Source organism: Helicoverpa zea, chromosome 1 (genome assembly GCF_022581195.2).
Source record: "Helicoverpa zea isolate HzStark_Cry1AcR chromosome 1, ilHelZeax1.1, whole genome shotgun sequence".
NCBI classification, from domain to species: domain Eukaryota; kingdom Metazoa; phylum Arthropoda; class Insecta; order Lepidoptera; family Noctuidae; genus Helicoverpa; species Helicoverpa zea.
In genome coordinates this window covers 10,835,186-10,853,717 of record NC_061452.1, presented here as the reverse complement: position 1 = coordinate 10,853,717, position 18,532 = coordinate 10,835,186, and the positions used below count along the sequence as shown (strand labels likewise).

The following is an 18,532-nucleotide window of genomic DNA, read 5'->3' as shown; positions in this document are numbered from 1 at the left end:
AATATTTTGTCCAATAGACAGGTATATCTTATTCATAAATACGCTTATTACATACCGTTACATAACGTTTCTACTTAAAGTGGACATTGATTTGATTGAAATCATATTTCCGCACGATGGCGTCTCGACAGCCTGCAAATACCCACTTTCCATTGAAGGAGATATCCCTGATGCCATCACAGTCTGATCCTGTCAGCTGCACTCTAAGTTTGGAGCTGGCCCCATCTTCCAATGATAGGACTGTGCAAGTACCGTCTTGGCGCCCAACAACAAACAATTGATTGGTCAAAACAGCCATACTCAGTATAGGGTTAGCAGATTCATGCCATTCTTTTAGAACTGAGCCATCTTGAAGATTTAGTTTTGTTATCTGTAATGATTATTATTCCTTTTATTACCACCTCTTAGGCATTAAAATTACTCCAGGATACTCTTAAATCAATAAATATGCATTAAGGATTATATACAATACCTTTCCATTGCTACAGCCAACAAGAACTGCCTGGTCCATAATAATGATGGCATTGCATGCAGACTCCAGTTGCTTAGAATATATCTGTGCTCTCTTGGCGACATGAGCACAGACTACCAGTCCACTCTCACATCCAACTACCAACAGCTTGTTATGAGTGCCTACCTGGAATTTTATACAACAATATGCCAACTGTAATAAAGATCATTCATATTTTTGGTATTTTTTTTCGTTTTAATCCAGGGTTTAAAATTTTGCTGGACTGATTACATAAATCTTGTAGCATTGCATTGTATTGTATTGCACTCCATTGTATTGTAATGTGTATTATTTCATTCTGTTGTATTGCATGTAGATGTGTTGTGTTGTGGTTAGACTGGAAGCCAACCACAACATAATTGGGAAAAAGGTTCAGAAAATGATGATGATGCATGTAGATATTACCTCCCTCTCATTTTCGACTTCAACCTCCTCTTTAGTTGTTGCAATAGCACAGCAGTTGATCTGACCATGCCCCTCCACAACATTGTCCAAGCAGTTTGATTCACCAACATCCCACAGCTTTGCTGACCCATCCCTGAAAATAATTCAAAGAGGTATTTTAGTACTATAATTAATAAGTAGGTCCATTCTTTATGAGAGCTTTACTTACAAACTGGGTTGGTTCCATAAATATTTATATGGACTTACTTGCTTACTGAAATCACATTCCGTCCTTTATCAATGATACAGATATCACATACAGCCATAGTATGTCCCTTCAAGGTGACTGGATTTATTCCAGATTCAGCTGACCAAATTCTGCAGGAACCATCAGCCCCAGCAGACAAGACCACAATGCCAGATGGGAAAAATTTGCATTTATATACTGGGCCACCGTGACCTTTTAGTTCCAAGCTGACTTCACCTGAAAACAAAACATTTAAAACTCACCTCTTTTGAGAATGTAACTGGCAATTGATCATAGACAACTGGAGAAACTTTTGAATTGATCATATTATTTACTTATTTTATAACTAACTTACTTGTCCTGCTATCCCATACCAGAAGTTTGTCTTCCTCACAAGAGGATACAGCCAAAGCATTCTCAGCAACAGCCACAGACAAAACTCCTTTACTATGTATTTTGTGAGCTTTGGTTGGTGCTACAAATGCCACCTTCAGGCCCGAGGCTACATGTTTCACAACCAAACTCAAGGGCCCATGGGATATGTACTGATAGTTGTCAGAGAAGTTAATCTTCACTTTCCCATCACTTAAAGTGGTTGTAAGCTTATCATGGATACTGTTTTCGTTCAGTTTTTTGGAAGATATCCATGCATCTCCTTTGGGTAATCTGTAATTAATATTGAAATAAATAGATTATTTTATCACTGATGTAAATAATACATAGTGTTGTGTTTATGGAGGAAAGTGCTATATAGTTTGTTATGATTCCAAGTGAAACTTAGCACTAAAACTGCTTGAATCCTACTGAACACTACATGTGTTCATTATTCAAGTAAACAAATATTGCTGTATGAAAGAAAAGATAAGCTAAGTATGATGCTGCTAATTATAATAGGCTTCTTTCTGCCTGTCCAAAAAGTTATTCAAAGACTACCTCCACAGAGAAACATATTGAGGTTTACTGGCAACCATGAACAAGCTCGAGAATAATCAAAAAGGGTTGGCTTTAGTATCGTTTGGCAGGCGGACGGGGCTAAAAGTGGTTAAATCTGGTAGAGGGTGGGTCTCCGATTATAACGCTACCACTCTTGTTACAAGGTAATGGATATTTTTCGAGAAATTTACAAAAAATGTTTCTAACCTCAAATCAGATAAAACGCGTAATGTCAACGTTATTCGGTAAAACGGAACGTTAAAATGGGCGATCGACAACCGAATGTGTTTTAGTATATCGTCTGTGGTGTACAAATCCGTGAAAAGGAACGCAAAAAATAAATAAATGTCTCTGGTTTTTGCGTTATATAAGTGTCATTTGTGATTATATAGCTGTCATTAGTGTCATTCCGTATCTCTTCGAGTTGCGTGAATGTACTATGATGTTATTTCAAATAACATCTTATTCCTCTTAGTATGCACGAGCGAGCGAAGCGAGCTCGCGACTTAGGGCACCCCCGACTCGGATAGGTTAGGTTCGAAGGGGATGGCGGGGTCTGCAAGACCCCGCCATCCCCTTCGTGGTTATTTTTTTTTAAACCACCCAGAAGTAGGAGCCCCGCGTAGCGGGGCTCCGTCGACTTTGCCTTTGTTCGTATTGATTAGAAGTACTTGCACTTAATTTTCCGACCGTAGTGGGTGATTATAGTGTTTTGAGGTTAGGTTACAAATATCTATTTTTCTCAAAAATTATGCGTTACCTTGTAACGGGAGTGGTACCAGAGGATAGGGGTGGAGCCCCCCACCACCCTCCCCCCCTTTTCCTCCCCCTCCGCCTGCCAAACGATACTAAATTTTTACCATCAAAAAGACAAACTTGCCTAATAACATCGTTCCAATCACACTGAATTGTAACAACCGGCAACTGGTTAGACATCTTTTTACAGTATAATATTATATTTGAATATTGTATACACGAATGTATGGATGCCCGTTACTCAATAAAGAACAGTACCCTTATTCGCTAACTTTCGGATTTTCAGCTGTCAACTGGCCTCAGTTGTCAACCGAACTTTGATGTCAACTGACAATTCCAAAACATCGGTATTTAGTATCGCATGAAGTGGACATCAGTGGATATCTTTTCACGGTGCTTAACGTAAAAACTATGGTGACTAGCAGGGGTACTCTTGACAACTCTAGTTTTTATCGACTATTATACTGCTAAGGTGGAAATACCTTATTAGCATTACATTACTACGTTTGAGAGAACGCTTTATTTTCAACGTGTTATACATTTAAAAACAATCTGTCTCGGTAAAATTCAGTATTTGCTTTCTATTGTGTGTGAACTTGGTGTCTAAAGTTCCGTGTGGTTGAACAATATTTTAACTGAGAACATTGTGAGTATTGTAGTTATTGTGAATTAAACAACTTAAATTCCTGTTTTGCATGCAAAGCAATAATTGATACACCATTTTATTATTATTTAGGTTTAAAATGCCAGGACGCAGGAAAGTGTCACTGAGGCAAATGGAGCTGCTTCTAGAGTTTGCGCATTCCCATCGCGACATAGCGTTGGGCCGCTTTCCGCCAGGTCCTCAGGGAGTGCGGGACACTCGAGAAGCATGGCGGTCGATTTCGGTGGCACTTAACTGTGTCGGCAGCGGAGCCACTAAAACGCCGGACCAATGGCGCCGAGTACGTTTACTTCTTTATTTAAAAAACAGCACTTTAGCATGTTTGTATGGTGGCACGACTATATCTCATAATATTCACTTGCTTTTAATTTTGGATACTTACTTTGCATCTGTAAAACTTAATAGTAACTCATTGATAACTTTTTTTTATTTTGCTTTTTCTAAGTTTTTGTCACTGAATGAATGTAACATTGTTTGCATGTGTAACTAACCAGTAACTGTTTTTTTTGTCAAGTATTGGATAGAGTTCAAAGCAAAAACAAAAGGAAAAGCTGCAGACATGCGGAGGAGCACATCTGCGACTGGTGGAGGCCCTAACAGGCTGGTCCCTCTTAACTATATAGAGGAAAAGGTGCTGGCTTTGTTAGGCCCTGTTGTGGTTGAGGGATTGCCTGGTGTGCGCTTGCCCATTGATGTTAGTTTAATTTCATATAAATATAATTTAAGTTTTATTGTCATCCGCTTCATTGAAACTACTACTTTATTTGTCAGGATGTTATGTGGTTTCTTTACGCATATTGAAAAGAAAATTATTTCTTCAGATATTGTCACTTGGTGACCCACCAACTTCCCAGCCATCGATGTCTGGAGCTGTGGCTGTACACACCTCACAGCCTCCGGTGCCTCCTAAGCCCTCAACCTCTACTTATGATGAGCAGATAATGGAGGTTGAATGGCTTGACGACAGCCTTCTAGAGGGGACACAGCCTGTGGAGCAGATGCCTGCTGCAGAGGCTGTGGAGCAGATGCCTGCTGCAGAGGCTGTGGAGCAGACGCCTGCTGCAGAGGCTGTGGAGCAGACGCCTGCTGCAGAGGCTGCGGAGCAGACGCCTGCTGCAGAGGCTGTGGAGCAGATGCCTGCTGCAGGGGCTGTGGAGCCCACACTATCCAGTGAGGCTGCTATTAGTAAGTACTTCTTAATTAATAAATAAAAAACAGCTTTTTATTTTATTTTTACTAGGCCTAGCGATAAGCAAGTAGTAATTAGGTAGTAGTAATTGTATTGTAAGGTGTATTATCCTGTAGTTAAATCATTGTAATTATATATATTTTTCTAGGGAATTCTGAGAGAGATGGTCCACAATGTTCAACCCCGAGCCAGCGTCAACGACCACGACGAGCGAATGGTTAATAATTTTATTTCAATAACAAAAATTTTGATAATTTTACTACTACTATACTACTATTATATCGGGTGTGTCGTTCACAATCACATTAAATCATATCGCATATACTTTATGATATTCTATGGCGAATTGTAAAAAAAATAACCTAATCCATTCAGTGGTTTAACCACAGGAGTCATTTTTCGTTTTTATAATTTACAACTTCATGTGTAAAGCAGAGATAAATTTAGGAGTATCGTATGTTTTGATCAGTTGACAGCTGTCAGGTTTCAAGGGAGAATTTCAATTGTTTGTAATGATTGTTTTATATGGTGTTCTAAGTTTTGCACATTTTTATTCCATTTACTTTGTTTGAAAAAATCATTTTTTTAGTTTTACGTATTTTTCTTTTTTCTTTGTGTTAATCGACATATATTAACCAGTATATTAACGCATTTCATTTAATGTGATTATGAACGACACACCCGATATATGCATGTAAGCCAAAAAGAAAAATAGTCACAAATATTATTTTTTCAGTTCGCAGAGAGGAGTCAATACCTCGTTGGGCCTATGACCTGGAATTGAGGAGAATAGAGGTGGAGACCCGACTCACAGAAGCAGTGGAGGGGATGCTTGGGGTTTTAAGAGACATTCGGGACGACTACCGCCGGCAAACAAACCGGGAATGATTACCTACTGCGTTGGTCTAGTTGTCGTTCCGAATGTTGCAAACAATGTATCCTCCGCGGCCCCCCCCTCTATCTTTTGGGTCCAATGTTTAAAAACGTCAGCGGTTTTACCCATGCCCATAGGACCCCTTGTAAGTGGATGTCTACACCCTACGTTGTGATTGTTAATTAGTTTTTATATTAAAAAAGATTTTAATTAGAATAATTATTATTAAGTGAAATTTTAAATAATGTTGTACCTTTTATTCTAAGAATAAATAGCGTTTATAAGACTTAACTAGTTTTATTTTAGGTACTTACCCTATTCATTTTACTAGGAGCTACTGCCTATCTTACCTGATCAACTCAGTTAAAACAAAACTCCTTGGTAAGACTGGTTATTGGTAATTCAAACTCAAACTAAAATTATATTTTATTTATTTAAAATAGGCGCATAAAAGTTCACAAGTAGAAAAGCTCTTGCGAAATGTCAAGCTAGTTGCACGGTTCCAAGGAGTGGGTCTCATGGAGAAGAACCGGCAAGAAACTCCATAGACACTCTTTTAAAAAAAATCAATTTTTTACAATAATTTTCATATAGTGCTAGTTATCCCTGAGAAAGTTATACAATGCAAGTGAAGCTAATGTATTGAATGAATAAATTATATAAAACTATTTTAATGCAACTATGTTAAGAGGAAATTAAATTATATAATTCAAATAATGTTACTTGGTAAGCCAAGTTTTGAAATAGGTACCGCATCCTGCGGCTCGTTCAGCTCGCCTTGGTGGGGAAGTGCTGGGAATCTTGCACCTCGCATGCCCGTGGTCGCCGGGGAAGCCACATGTGAAGAAAGAAAAAAAAATGAGTTATTTTAACGACAGTCATCCCAATCAAATAAAATGGTTTTAAGTAAATATTTAAACTTTAGTTCTTACACATAGTGTTGCCGAATGTCCCGATTTTCAGGGTTTTGGGTCTGGGTCTGGGGGCGCCTCGCGATTTGTACCTGAAAAAAATAAAAATATATATAAATTTAGGTAATCGATATAAAACTATACTTGCACTAATAGCGTAGAAAGCATTGATTAAACATTTAAAATTACACTATTTATCTTATATAGTTTTGAAAAATTTAATAAATAATTTTAAAGTATTACTCACTAAATAGATAAATATTCTTAAACCATTAATAATGCCAGGAAGAGTTTATAAATTAGTCCTGGTATTCCATAATCTTTGGACTAGAATATCTCTGGTCCTTGAATTATCTAGATTTGCTGCAGCTCTAATCTGTTGGGAGATTTGGCTCTGTTCCAAATAGTCAGACTCTTCACTCTCAGGCTCCGGCAGAGGAACATTGTGTATGTTTGCTATATTGTGTAGTACAACACATGCATTCACAATTTTAGCCACAGTCACTGGGTCATAGTGAAGAACCCTATGTGCTAATAAACAGCGCCAACGATTCTTTAATACACCTATGCAACGCTCAACGGTATTGCGAACTTTGCAATGCAGTGTGGTGTAATGTTCCTCTGGTGAACCGACAGCAGCCTCTAATATAGGTGTCATCATCCAAGGGCGTTGTGCATATCCAGAATCACCTGAAATTTCAGTAATATAAGTAAAATACCTGTTTTATTTGAAAATACTTGACAAATACAATCCAATATTTATATACCTAATAGCCAACAATGCTCCCCAGATCTTTCCAATCCTTCTAGGTGAGATTTAATGCAGCATTGGTTCCACACAAATGAATCATGTGATGCACCTCCATAGGATGCATCAACATGCAGTATTTGCAAATTCGCATCACAAATCTGCAATAGATAGGTATAACATACTGTACAGTCAGCCATCAGCGCAAGTGCCAAAACCAAACAACTTGACATGGATCTTTTATCATTGATCTTTTTTTGTAAATAATTGTCGTACAAATTCTGGTCTACGCTGCCCTATGCGTCGAATGGTAGATACCTACAATAAAGCATTTATTGATATTGACATTTTTGTATGCTCTAAGTCCAAATTTAAGAATGATGTAATGAAACTGTTATTGGAAGTTGAATTAAATTGAATTTATTTATTTTATACCTACATATTACTCTTTGATTATAATATTATTATCATTATATTGAATTGAATATGTACGATTATGATCTTGATGTTTAATATGACTTGATTTTGTGCTGTATTGTTTTAATGTTAAATTGGATTTTGTATAATTTTATTGTTTATTATTGTGATTATGATGGTGATTTGATTTTGTTTCGTTTTGCAGTACCTATTTTAATTAATTATTTATTTGTAATGTTTTAATACCATTGCTATGTATAGTATTTATTGAATTAATAATGCTCATTTGGTGGCACTCATTACCTAATATTTTTGTTAAAATGAGGATAATGCAGTGGGCCACAATATTGTTATCACTCACCCTTATTGTTAATTTATTAGTATGTATTGTATATTGTGGTTGTTAATTGTCCCTAAATAAATAAAATAAAAATCTTTTATACATATATGTTAAAAAGTATTGATTGATTATACAGTAAGAAAAAAAATTGTGATAGAACATTAAAAAATGTGTTTAATACTCACCAGCAAAACATTTAATGAATGATAATGTTTTCTATTAAAAAAAGCTTCTTCATGGTCAGTGGGCCTTATTATAGCAACATGGGTTCCATCAATGCACCCAATAACTCCTGGGAATCCAAATTTTTCCATAAACCTGAAAAATACATTATTTCATGTTTATTACATATAAGGTAGAAAACAATTACATATATGATTAAAATAATATATAGCTAACATACACTCTCATGGTGGATTCCCGTTCTTGTTGAGTGGAAGGAAACTTTATGTACTTGAGTAGCACGTCCCGTACATTGAGAGCATCGGTTACCTCATGTAGGCACCTACTAAATGTAGGTTGAGACATGTTGCAAATGAATGAGGAGCTTCGTTGGTATGATCCATTTGCATAAAAGTTTAGGACTGCCAATATCTACACATAACAAAATTTGATGTTAGGTACAAAGTTTATCATCATAATTATTAATATTACTCCATCATCATTTCAGTGTTTAAGAATAACATTATTAATTTACGTAATACTAGCTTCCACTCGCGGCTTTCTACATACTTACCAAATTTCAACCAAATCTGTCCAACCGTTTTTGCGTGATTGAGTAACAAACATACATCCATACTTACATTCTCACAAACTTTCATATTTATAAGTAGGATTGGTATTTATTCAACTTTTTAGGTTATAAATTCATACTTTTAGCTCAATTGCAACAGCAGTGTTTCGTTGAGCACGTTGCAGAAATGGACGTAACTCTGCCAAAACTTGCTGAAACCCTGATTTGTTGACACGGAAATTTGCCATGAATTCCTTCTCCGGTAAATCCAGAGAATTGTTGCAATCCCGCAGTCGACGTTTCTGGATTCTGGACAAACTTCGTTTTCTCTCTTCGTCCGCAAATGCCAGCAAAAATGCACGCGACATTCTGTAACACAAAAAAGATAAAACAAATTAAAATAATACAATTAAAAATAACACTATTAAAAAAGGAACGACTCAGGGTTTATATTTCTATCGTATTCGCAAAATTAGAGAAATCTTATATGTCTGATGCAACAATAGAGTATAGACATCCCAGTGATGATTACCAAAATCGGGCATAAAACACTGCTATTTGTAGTGTATTTAAAAAAATGTCAGTGGCTGTCAATTTGATGTCCACTCATTGCCCGCTGGGCTTACGAAATCGCAATTTAACGTTCATCGATACAGAAACAGCTGTCAAAATGATCTACGGTGGACATCAGACGCTGTCGGTGCTCATGACGTCATCGCAGTTGGTAACTGGCGTTAGCAAATAAGAAAATAGCGGTTTGACAGTTTACCGATGTATACTTTACCAAATGATGATAACTGCGAGCTGTCAGTGGAGTTAGCGAATAAGGCCCCAGATCCCGCCAAAACACCCTATTACACTCATCAATTCAACAATAAGAATTATGTTTTGAATTTCTTATTTCTGGATGATTTGCTAAATTCACAAATCAAAATAAAACTACAGCTGTGCGACAGGATTCAACTACTGTCAAACAAGTTTGACAACGACATTATATGACAACATTCATCAACACAGGCTATAAACTGATTTTCAATTTTCTGTTTCTTTACGACTCCGTATGATAATAAAAAATGCAATATACATTGTTTCATCAATCGTGAAATCAAATACCTACGTTAATAAGAGTACAAAACGCAGTTATTTTTATCCTATACATAGATTCTACGACTATAATAGTTCCGAAACCGAGTTCGTAAATGTTGCATCTTTAGAGGCAAATTGAATCGATTTAAATTCATTGGATTACGGTGAATTTATTAAAGCTTTGGGAGTTTGGCACTGATTGAAACTCGCTAACTTTCAGTTAAGCCATGTGAGCTACACAAAATTATTTAAACTTGAAAGGCCGAAACCGAAACAAAAAAACGTTTTTTCATCGACTGTATTTCCTACATTTCAAGACAAATCGATTACAGAAATATCGATAGAAATTTATGTCAGATATGTGCAAATTGAAATTGCCAGTCCCTACGTGATGTGGAATAGGAAAGTCAATGTTTTGGTGTTGGAAACAAATTAAAAAGTGGGCGAATTCTTCAGTTTTGTAATAAAATTAGAAGAACTTATTTTATTAATTCGATTGATTTACTACCTGTGAATTGCTAATAAATATTATGCATGTTTTGTAAAATTAAAAATGCATTTTTCAATTCCTGATTCGCAACAATTTCACGATGACAATGGGATCTCATACACGGTAATATTATTAAACCATAATAAATAAATTCTATAATTGTTTTTTTATGAAATTAGAAATACTTGTGATGATTGTATCTAGTTTTAATTATTGTGTCCAAAGTTGTATATTGTCTTAAAATAAAATGTACATCTACCTGTTCACAACAATTTCGAAGTTTTTTGTTGTTGTTTTGACAATAATTTGCGAAGCCTAATTTAAATAATGACCACAATTTAATCTTACAAACCAAATTTAATGTATTGTTGGTATTTTCGTATGTAATAATCACAAATGAATAAGTAATAATTTCTGCTAAGTGTTGTAACTTTGTTTTAGGGCTACAACATACACATCGACGGTGTCTTCCACTGCATTGCTCGGTATAAACAACTGCTCAGTTTACATGAGCAGTTACAAGCGCAAAATCCCTATATCAAATTACCACAGTTCCCACCCAAAAAGTTGTTCCTCACCAGTTCACAACTCGAAGAGAGAAGAATCTTATTGGAAAAGTACATGCAACTAGGTAAGTAGGTATCAATAAATCAAGATAAATAATCGTTTATTGAAATACCCTGAGGAAATTGTGCATTCAAATATATGTTGACTTTTTCAGTTGGCCAGAACCCTTTGTTTACAACATCTGACCTTCTGATAACATTCCTGTTTTCCGCTCAACAAGAGACCCATAATGTCAAGATGCATGAAGTAGAAATTGAAATATCTCTGATGAATGGGTACAGAATACCTCTGTCTGTGTCATCAACTGACTCATCAAATACAATATTAGATATTGCATGCAACTACATAAACCTGCCCAAGGAGTTGGTCAAATATTTTTCCTTATACCTTTTCAATTGGAGTTGCGCTAAAGATGGCCAGCCAGCACTAAAAAAATTGGAGGAGTATGAATCACCTTATATATCCCAAAAATATGTGAGGCCAGAAGATAAAATTGTTTTGAGGAAAAGGTAATGAAAATCTAAATCTTTTCTGAGGATTAAAAGTTTTTATTTATTCACAATATATTTACATTAATTGAAAATAAAATAAAATAAACTTATATATATATACAACTTAAAACTAATACAGTGCATCAAAAAATTGCTCCTCATCGCTGTCACTGGGTAATGTACCCAAAAGACTGGCAGCATTGCCACGTTGGATGGCAATGCTCAACCTCTGTACAAAATAAAAGCCAGTCTTTGGGTCCCGGGAAGTATCAACCAGCGCTGGGAAATATCCCTAGCAAGAAGGTGCGCCCTCGGACCCCACGGATTATTTCTGAGGATTATTTTATGCATCTTTTTCATTTTTATGACATTCAAATGTTTTTTATAGCTACTGGGACCCCTGTTATGATGTAAACCTAATGATGGACAGAGTTTCATTGGACCTATTATATCTTCAAACAATAGAGGACTTAGATTTGGGCTGGTTAACAGCAGACCCACAAACTAAAGAATTACTTTCTGCACATGAATCTAAAAAACAAAAGAAAGAGGTATGTATTATTGTTGTTTATCTTAGGATTGTAATAACCATAGTGAATCATGGTTACTGCAATATGCAGGATTAGAACAGAGATAAGATATAATAAAAACTCATCAATAATAATTTGCAAAGATTACCTTCTCACCTAAACCTGTCAATAATCTGTAATTACTTGAAAGATTATATGGTTGGTATTCTCACTGGCATACTTTAGATACAATGTGCTACTATAAACATCTTTATCTTTAAGAATGCTGGGTCAAACAAATGAGAGCAGTGAGTTATACATAGCTACATAGTGTAAGTAAATGGCACATAATTGATATTCAACATTCTGTTTATTCCTGGGGTTTATTATGCTGATTAAGTTTATGTTTGTTTTGACTACAATAAAGTACATTTTAGTAATAGTAATATAATACAGGAAGCGAAACAAAATAAGTAGTTATAAAAATATTTGCTAATAAAAGTGTAACAATTGATTCACTATATTCATTAGTTTCTGATTAGAGTAAGAATAATTGCTATTTGATCACATCAACTGTAAAGCTAATTGTGTTCTATAGTATTACCTACGTGCATAAGAGTACCTTTGTTCTCCCCAGTTTGCAATTCTTTCCAATATCAAACATAAGATGACAGATCTTTTTTCATGTTACACAGGGTTAATTATAATTCTAGAACTATATGAAAGGAATATAGTTTTGTTTACATTCCTAATAGCTTCCTTTGAGCTCAATAAAAGTATGTTATGTATTTTTTAAATTGCATATAATCTCTTTATACTTATAATGGATGCCAATCTATTTACATATTACTTATCAAATATTCAATAACGATTTGTAGATACCTCCTACTAAGAGTGTTAAAAGATTGTGTCACCAATGGCTGATATCATCACACAAAGTTATCAGGATGAATCATGGATCATTTGTATTACATTTTATAGTCTTTTTACTTTTTTTATTGATTTAATAACATTTATACTGAATATTGATTGATTCTGTCAATAAAATTAATTTATTGCAGGCAACAGGTAAATGCATTTTTAATATTATAAAATACTAGCTTCCGCCAGCGGCTGCGCCCGCGTGGTGTGTTCATAAAAAGTATCCTATGTGTTAATCCAGGGTTTCACCTATCTACATACCAAATTTCAATCAAATCGGTCCAGCCGTTTTTGCGTGATTGAATAACAAACATACATCCATACATTCTCACAAACTTTCACATTTATAATATAAGTAGGATTAACATCTAGACGTGAATCGCAGCTATCCATTAGGTAACTATGTATAATATTGGTCTGACCCATTAATTATGTGAATGTGTAACCAGTCATTAAACTGACGAGCTAGGTACCTAGTGGCGTGAAATGCGGCTGTTAACGACTTCAAAATATAACTTCCTAATACTCATGCTACAATGTTTTTCAAGGAAAACATGCACATAAAACGATTATCTCAGAATTACTATGACTTTGGCAATCTTTAATGCCATGCTATATTTTTTTATCCCTGTTCTTTTCGACCAAATACCGAGTTGATCTATAAATAGGTAGGTATAGTTTATAGTTCAGTTCTCCAAAATGTATGTGTTACTGTAGTATGTAACATTATAGAACGGTTTACCTACCCATTTATCATCTATACTTACGTTATAGAGCTGAAGAGTTGGTTCGATTGAACACCCTAATCTCAGGAACTACTGGTTCCATTAGAAATTTATTTCTGTTCAAGATATAGCATTTATGTAGATAGATTTGTAGGCTACTTTATATCCCGGACGGCGAGGTGGTTCCCATTGAACGCTCGTAAGCTACCGTATTGCAGTCCTTTTATGCAGTTTTTTTATATTGAATATTTCCAGTACCTAGAACTAGCAAAAACCCTGCGACATTACGGGAGGATACCAGCCGGGGAGGCAGTGACAGAATGTAACAACATATCTGAAGAGGCCGGTGAGGGCACGTGCCGGGTCCGTGTGTCCCTCGCGTCTAAGGAGCTCACACTACTCGGCCTCGCGCCTCCCGCCCGCGAGCAACGCTACAAGGTCACAAGGATGCGCTGTTGGAGAATCACTACGTTGCACTCGGTGAGTCACGTGGAAAAACTTCTCATTGTGCATTGCTGACCAATTGGAGTTTGACAATTGTTCGTTTCAAAATTGGAATGGCGATTTGAATTTGTGCCTATATAGGTCATTGTAACCAGCCTTTTTATTGACCCACTAAAGGATACCTACGACCTCTTTTCATATTTTAAACATAGAATGACTTCCGTAAAATTTTAATTGAGGCTGGTAATTAGGATTATATGTTAGTACAACATCGATTATTAAGTGAATTTTTGGTTATTTATTCTTCGGATAGCCTATTCTTCAATGTGAAGATCTGTCAGTTCTTATAGGGTACTTACTTGACAATAATTAAATTTCGGCAACTGACTACTTCGGTATGCGTAACATATTATTGCGCTAATTATATTATTTTATAGTTAAAACTATTTTTGGTACCTACATTGTTTGTTGTTTCAACTTCTCTAGCCATATTTACATTCATTGTCACGGCAATTAGGTTCGTTTCTAAACTGACAATACGGCCGACCTCCACATAAATACGCTCAACTAGCTACTAGATATATTCGCTGGCCAGATCGCTAAAAAGGAAATAAGTCCTCTTGGTTTCAGTTCTACTTTATCTATTTCCATGTACGAGGGGTTTACCTAAACAAACTATTATCTATTCATGATTCAGAACGCATAACAAATCTTTATGTTATTTATCGACTCTGATTAACCTGCCTTTCACTTGTCTGAAGGACCAATAAACGTTTTATTTTATTTTCCAAAAGAACAATGCTTTATTATTTTTATGTAGACTTAACTCATTTTTATCTGTCATTTAAACAACCTTATATTGTTGCAGATTGAAAGGTCACCAACTCAAAACGGTCATGGCTCTCTTCTCGAAGATTCGAATAAAAACTTCGAGCTGTCGTTTGAATATCTCATTAGTAAAGACAATTTGAAATGGATAACCTTGAGAACTGAGCATGCAACGTTCATCAGCGTTTGTTTACAAGTAAGTTATTCGTTTTTGAATGCATTTTAATTTGTCGATGAATTTATACGAACGTCGGAAAACTGCATCCAAAGTCTTCTATTTTTAAAAGACTTCAAATAGGAGGACGTTCTCAATTCGACGGTACTTTTTTGTTTTGTATGCAATTGCATGCTGCGCTCTTTAGCGGCTTCGGTGCTCGTATAACTAAAATGAATTCATATTGAATTAAGTCTGCACGTGCATTATAAGTCATGGAACGAATAAGCTCTTTTTGTCTAATGCCCTGACTGCACCAATGCGGAGAAGAACGATAGAAGTTAAAAACTCCAATCCGCCTAACTCTGGCAGAGTCTTGGCTCAAAAAAAAGAATTCAATTTTCAGTGACGACAAAAAGTATTTTGCGAACTATCTAGGTCTTTACGAATGGCTGCCACTAGCCTCTCAAAATGAAAATTATATTCTGAAGTTTGATATAATATGTATGGCTCCTCAAAATTAATTCTGAACTACGTATATTACAGTCGATAGTAGACGAACTTATGCGTCAGAAGGCGGGTGCGGGTCCCATATCGCCGCGCTGCAGCAAGCGAGGCAGTCTGACGTACCTCAGACGCGATGGCTCCAGTCAGGTCATCACGCCATCCTCGTCTAGCGACACGCTAAGTTCTACCGTAAGTATATAGCAGTAGAGGTGGAATTTCAATGTAGGAATGTTTGGTATCCATCTTCACGACGAATGAGAGTTATTCGGGAACATAGAGGAAAATATTATTAAGGTCTTCTGCTGTTTCAGTTTTGTATAGTACTTTTAAAGTTATTCATCATGTAGACCTGGCCTATATGGCTAGTCTGCTTGGCAAAATTAAACGATATAATAGGAAACCCGATATCTAACAGTAAACGCGATGATTTTCCGCTAGCTTTATCCTTGTTGTAGTAGTTTTATAAAACAGATTTAATATTTCTTTGTAAAGGTTAACTAATAAACAATACCAACGCTGTTTTCAGAACGGGGATTCATTCAACTCTGGCAGTTCGAGAGAAATATTTTCCGTTCAGAAGTTGACGGAAAAGTTCGCGACTGTATCGTTCAAGCCCGGCAGAGAATGCGTCGAGAACAACGCATTCGAAGCAATCGGAGACGAAGAACTATAAGGGCTTCTCTTCCCTCGAATTTAACTACAATAATGTTTTCCAAAGAAAAATTATCACTCGGAAACAAAGTTGCCAATAATGTTTATAAACTTGTAAAAATTGTATACATATTTGCATTTTTTCGTATTTGTACAGAATTATTTTTTTATCTGATTGTCTTGATAGGTAGTTTTTACATTATACCTACTATATAATGTAAGTGCGTGGCTATGAATACTGTTTATATCAAACTGTACGTCATATCATATCGAACACTGTACTTGCCATATTATGTGAGTGTATGTTCTAGTTACTAAGTAACATATGTTTACTTTACGTGAAATTGTTAATGAAATTATTTTGATAAATATTTTAAGTATACATATTTTTTAATAATTAAGTGGAATTGTATTGATTAGTCATTGTTTATTGAATTATATGAATAATATCGGTTTAGGGATTGTGTTACGAATTTTGGGAGTATGTTTTGGCTGATAACAAAACTTATGTATAAATTGAAATTGAAACCGACCGAAAAATGGCAGTCCGTCCGGGTGACTCACAGAAAGTATGAAATACAGGAATTAATATGCATTAATTTTATTATGAAATTGTCTTGATTAGTAAGTTTCGAAATTTTTCATTGTAGGTAGGTAGTTTTTTTTAATTTTTCCTATCTTGCCTATGTTCGATCAAGTTTGATTGTATTTTTTAGTCTTTAAGCATAAAGATTTCTACTTCGTTTTTACAATGTACCTACTCGCGCATTTATGCTCGTTGATCAAAATAAAAAAAAGACAGCTTCATCTCCCTCTGGCTCTGTTATGTGGAGCTCTGGTGTGTTTATACGTTGGTTAACCAAACGATTTAAAAACTTCCTTACGTATTTTTATCATTATTGAACAATAGTTATATACCGTAGTAAAATCGTTTAAGATCTCGCCCGACTAAGTAGAAAAAAAAAACATTTTGTCTAGAATTAATAAACAGATCTGAACCAATTTTCCGTAATTATTATGTTAAAGTATAATAGTTCATAAATAGTTGTAGTACGTAAAGATCGTGGCACACATCAACTCGGATACGAACCGTAAAATATTGGTCAAGAGGACCTATTATCCTGAAGCTAGGCGATTACGATTAGTCAGTTTCGTAAAGAATTATTCTGAACGGCTCGAGTTAATATGATGGCGATTTCCTTCCGAATTGTTGTGTGCTACGCCCCTAAATGAGTGAATATGTGAAAACTGTGTGATAACGCTGTCTATACAATGACAAACTTGTTTTGAAATTAGTGCGGTTGAATGCATGAATTAGCCTTAATGGGGTGTTTGACAATAAATTACTATCGATAAAACTTCGAAGCCAAATTGTAAGATGAAATATTTATGCTTCTATGTCCATCCCTGGCATCAGAATCGTCCTGCGTTCTCGACACATCACGCACTCATTCGAACATTATAAACTTAGATAGCTAACCTCTTTAGTCGTCTCCGCCAGTCAAAAGGTTTTATTGTCGAATGCCGTCAAACACAATTTTTAGCACTAGTAACACGTTAGCGGGTTATGTATGGTCAACAACAAGATAAATAGAAAATTAATATTTTTCTCAAGCTACAGTAGAAAATATTTTTTGTTATTATTTTTCTATCTAATAAGTGAATGTGCTACTTTTAAGTGTTCATTATCATAAACTTACTACTTTTCTTTATATTTGCTTGTTGACTATACAAACCAAAATCTAACCTGGAATACGCGTATCTGTAATATATCTACCATAAGAATTTTCTTTTTTTATGCAGCCTTAGCTTTGAGGCAAAACTGGCCCTTTTGCATTTTATTCAAAAGACATCTTCATGATTACATACTCAGATGTATTTATTTATTATTTTGGTATTGTATCTTGCATTGCAAGGCTTTTATTTGTTACACTTGTTTTAACTAAGTCAAAATCTTGAAATGCGCATTGCAAGAGAATGCAATCTCTTTCTAGCTGTCACTTTGTTGCCATATTTCCAATATGCTATATTTTTAGGCGCACATTTTTTGTTTCTCGTGTTTGCTAACCTTTACCTTTACGTAAGTTGCTCAAAGAATCAAGGATTAAAAGACGTAGAATAATCAAATTACTTAAATCGAACTAATTTTAACATATCTGAAGTTATTTATACCATACTAATTGCCAATTGTTGACTTGAAAAGGTGAATTTTAATTATTGTTATAAAAATCGTGTTATTTTTAAAGGGACCACATATTTATGTCGTATATTGTATTAAAATATCAATCTTTCTTAGTGGCCATAATATATTTTGTTGCCATACTTTGTTTTTGTGATTCTCCACTTGTATTAAATTCTTTGTATTCTGTATTTTACCAGGTTTTTATTTTGTACTTTGTAAATTTAATAAAATCGTTTCTATTAATGTAGGTGTTTCATTATGAGTATAAGA

At 35.2% G+C, this 18,532-nt stretch overlaps 4 protein-coding genes across 9 annotated transcripts; 2 read left to right on the top strand and 2 right to left on the bottom strand.

Moving 5' to 3' along the window:
* Positions 1-4: 4 nt before the first annotated feature.
* On the bottom strand, positions 5-9,693 carry LOC124638006 (proteasomal ATPase-associated factor 1). 2 transcript variants are annotated; one of them, XM_047174819.1, is made up of 7 exons: positions 9,543-9,693; positions 2,956-3,086; positions 1,498-1,808; positions 1,163-1,379; positions 917-1,049; positions 473-637; positions 5-370 (listed from the first exon to the last, which is right to left on the bottom strand). In XM_047174819.1, the coding sequence occupies exons 2-7, from the start codon at positions 3,009-3,011 to the stop codon at positions 71-73; spliced, it is 1,182 nt and encodes a 393-aa protein (XP_047030775.1). In that variant the 5' UTR covers positions 3,012-3,086; positions 9,543-9,693; the 3' UTR covers positions 5-70. The 2 variants fall into 2 exon arrangements, with proteins under 2 accessions (XP_047030775.1, XP_047030859.1); XM_047174903.1 differs by lacking the exons at positions 2,956-3,086; positions 9,543-9,693 and adding an exon at positions 2,076-2,443.
* LOC124638291 lies at positions 3,081-5,844 on the top strand. Of its 5 annotated transcripts, XM_047175337.1 has the most exons (6): positions 3,081-3,477; positions 3,568-3,775; positions 4,010-4,189; positions 4,317-4,680; positions 4,833-4,901; positions 5,421-5,844. In XM_047175337.1, exons 2-6 carry the CDS (start codon positions 3,575-3,577, stop codon positions 5,570-5,572), a joined length of 966 nt encoding a protein of 321 aa, XP_047031293.1. In that variant the 5' UTR covers positions 3,081-3,477; positions 3,568-3,574; the 3' UTR covers positions 5,573-5,844. The 5 variants fall into 5 exon arrangements, with proteins under 5 accessions (XP_047031293.1, XP_047031503.1, XP_047031373.1 ...); XM_047175547.1 differs by lacking the exon at positions 4,010-4,189; XM_047175417.1 differs by having other exon boundaries at positions 3,081-3,775; positions 4,010-4,126.
* Positions 5,973-9,191, bottom strand: LOC124638121 (putative nuclease HARBI1). The gene is made up of 6 exons (XM_047175026.1): positions 8,848-9,191; positions 8,378-8,568; positions 8,160-8,292; positions 7,237-7,378; positions 6,717-7,159; positions 5,973-6,561 (listed from the first exon to the last, which is right to left on the bottom strand). The coding sequence occupies exons 1-5, from the start codon at positions 9,073-9,075 to the stop codon at positions 6,762-6,764; spliced, it is 1,092 nt and encodes a 363-aa protein (XP_047030982.1). The 5' UTR covers positions 9,076-9,191; the 3' UTR covers positions 5,973-6,561; positions 6,717-6,761.
* Positions 9,694-10,088: 395 nt separating the features above from the next.
* On the top strand, positions 10,089-18,505 carry LOC124637928 (sorting nexin-17). Its single transcript, XM_047174702.1, has 8 exons — positions 10,089-10,406; positions 10,725-10,914; positions 11,005-11,359; positions 11,730-11,892; positions 13,752-13,976; positions 14,809-14,964; positions 15,469-15,618; positions 15,956-18,505. Exons 1-8 carry the CDS (start codon positions 10,347-10,349, stop codon positions 16,100-16,102), a joined length of 1,446 nt encoding a protein of 481 aa, XP_047030658.1. The 5' UTR covers positions 10,089-10,346; the 3' UTR covers positions 16,103-18,505.
* Positions 18,506-18,532: the final 27 nt, after the last annotated feature.

Excerpts from the sequence above, each read along its gene's own strand:
- LOC124638006 (XM_047174819.1), bottom strand. The coding sequence starts at position 3,011 with ATGTCTAACCAGTTGCCGGTTGTTACAATTCAGTGTGATTGGAACGAT. Across the intron at positions 638-916 it reads AAGTCGAAAATGAGAGGGAG|GTAGGCACTCATAACAAGCT; the intron begins GTAATATCTACA and ends ATAAAATTCCAG. Across the intron at positions 371-472 it reads TTGGCTGTAGCAATGGAAAG|ATAACAAAACTAAATCTTCA; the intron begins GTATTGTATATA and ends TAATCATTACAG.
- LOC124638121 (XM_047175026.1), bottom strand. The coding sequence starts at position 9,075 with ATGTCGCGTGCATTTTTGCTGGCATTTGCGGACGAAGAGAGAAAACGA. Across the intron at positions 7,379-8,159 it reads ATTCATTAAATGTTTTGCTG|ATTTGTGATGCGAATTTGCA; the intron begins GTGAGTATTAAA and ends TATCTATTGCAG. Across the intron at positions 7,160-7,236 it reads GGAGCATTGTTGGCTATTAG|GTGATTCTGGATATGCACAA; the intron begins GTATATAAATAT and ends CTGAAATTTCAG.
- LOC124637928 (XM_047174702.1), top strand. The coding sequence starts at position 10,347 with ATGCATTTTTCAATTCCTGATTCGCAACAATTTCACGATGACAATGGG. Across the intron at positions 11,893-13,751 it reads CTAAAAAACAAAAGAAAGAG|TACCTAGAACTAGCAAAAAC; the intron begins GTATGTATTATT and ends GAATATTTCCAG. Across the intron at positions 14,965-15,468 it reads TCATCAGCGTTTGTTTACAA|TCGATAGTAGACGAACTTAT; the intron begins GTAAGTTATTCG and ends CGTATATTACAG.
- LOC124638291 (XM_047175337.1), top strand. The coding sequence starts at position 3,575 with ATGCCAGGACGCAGGAAAGTGTCACTGAGGCAAATGGAGCTGCTTCTA. Across the intron at positions 3,776-4,009 it reads CGCCGGACCAATGGCGCCGA|TATTGGATAGAGTTCAAAGC; the intron begins GTACGTTTACTT and ends TTTTTTGTCAAG. Across the intron at positions 4,902-5,420 it reads ACGACCACGACGAGCGAATG|TTCGCAGAGAGGAGTCAATA; the intron begins GTTAATAATTTT and ends TTATTTTTTCAG.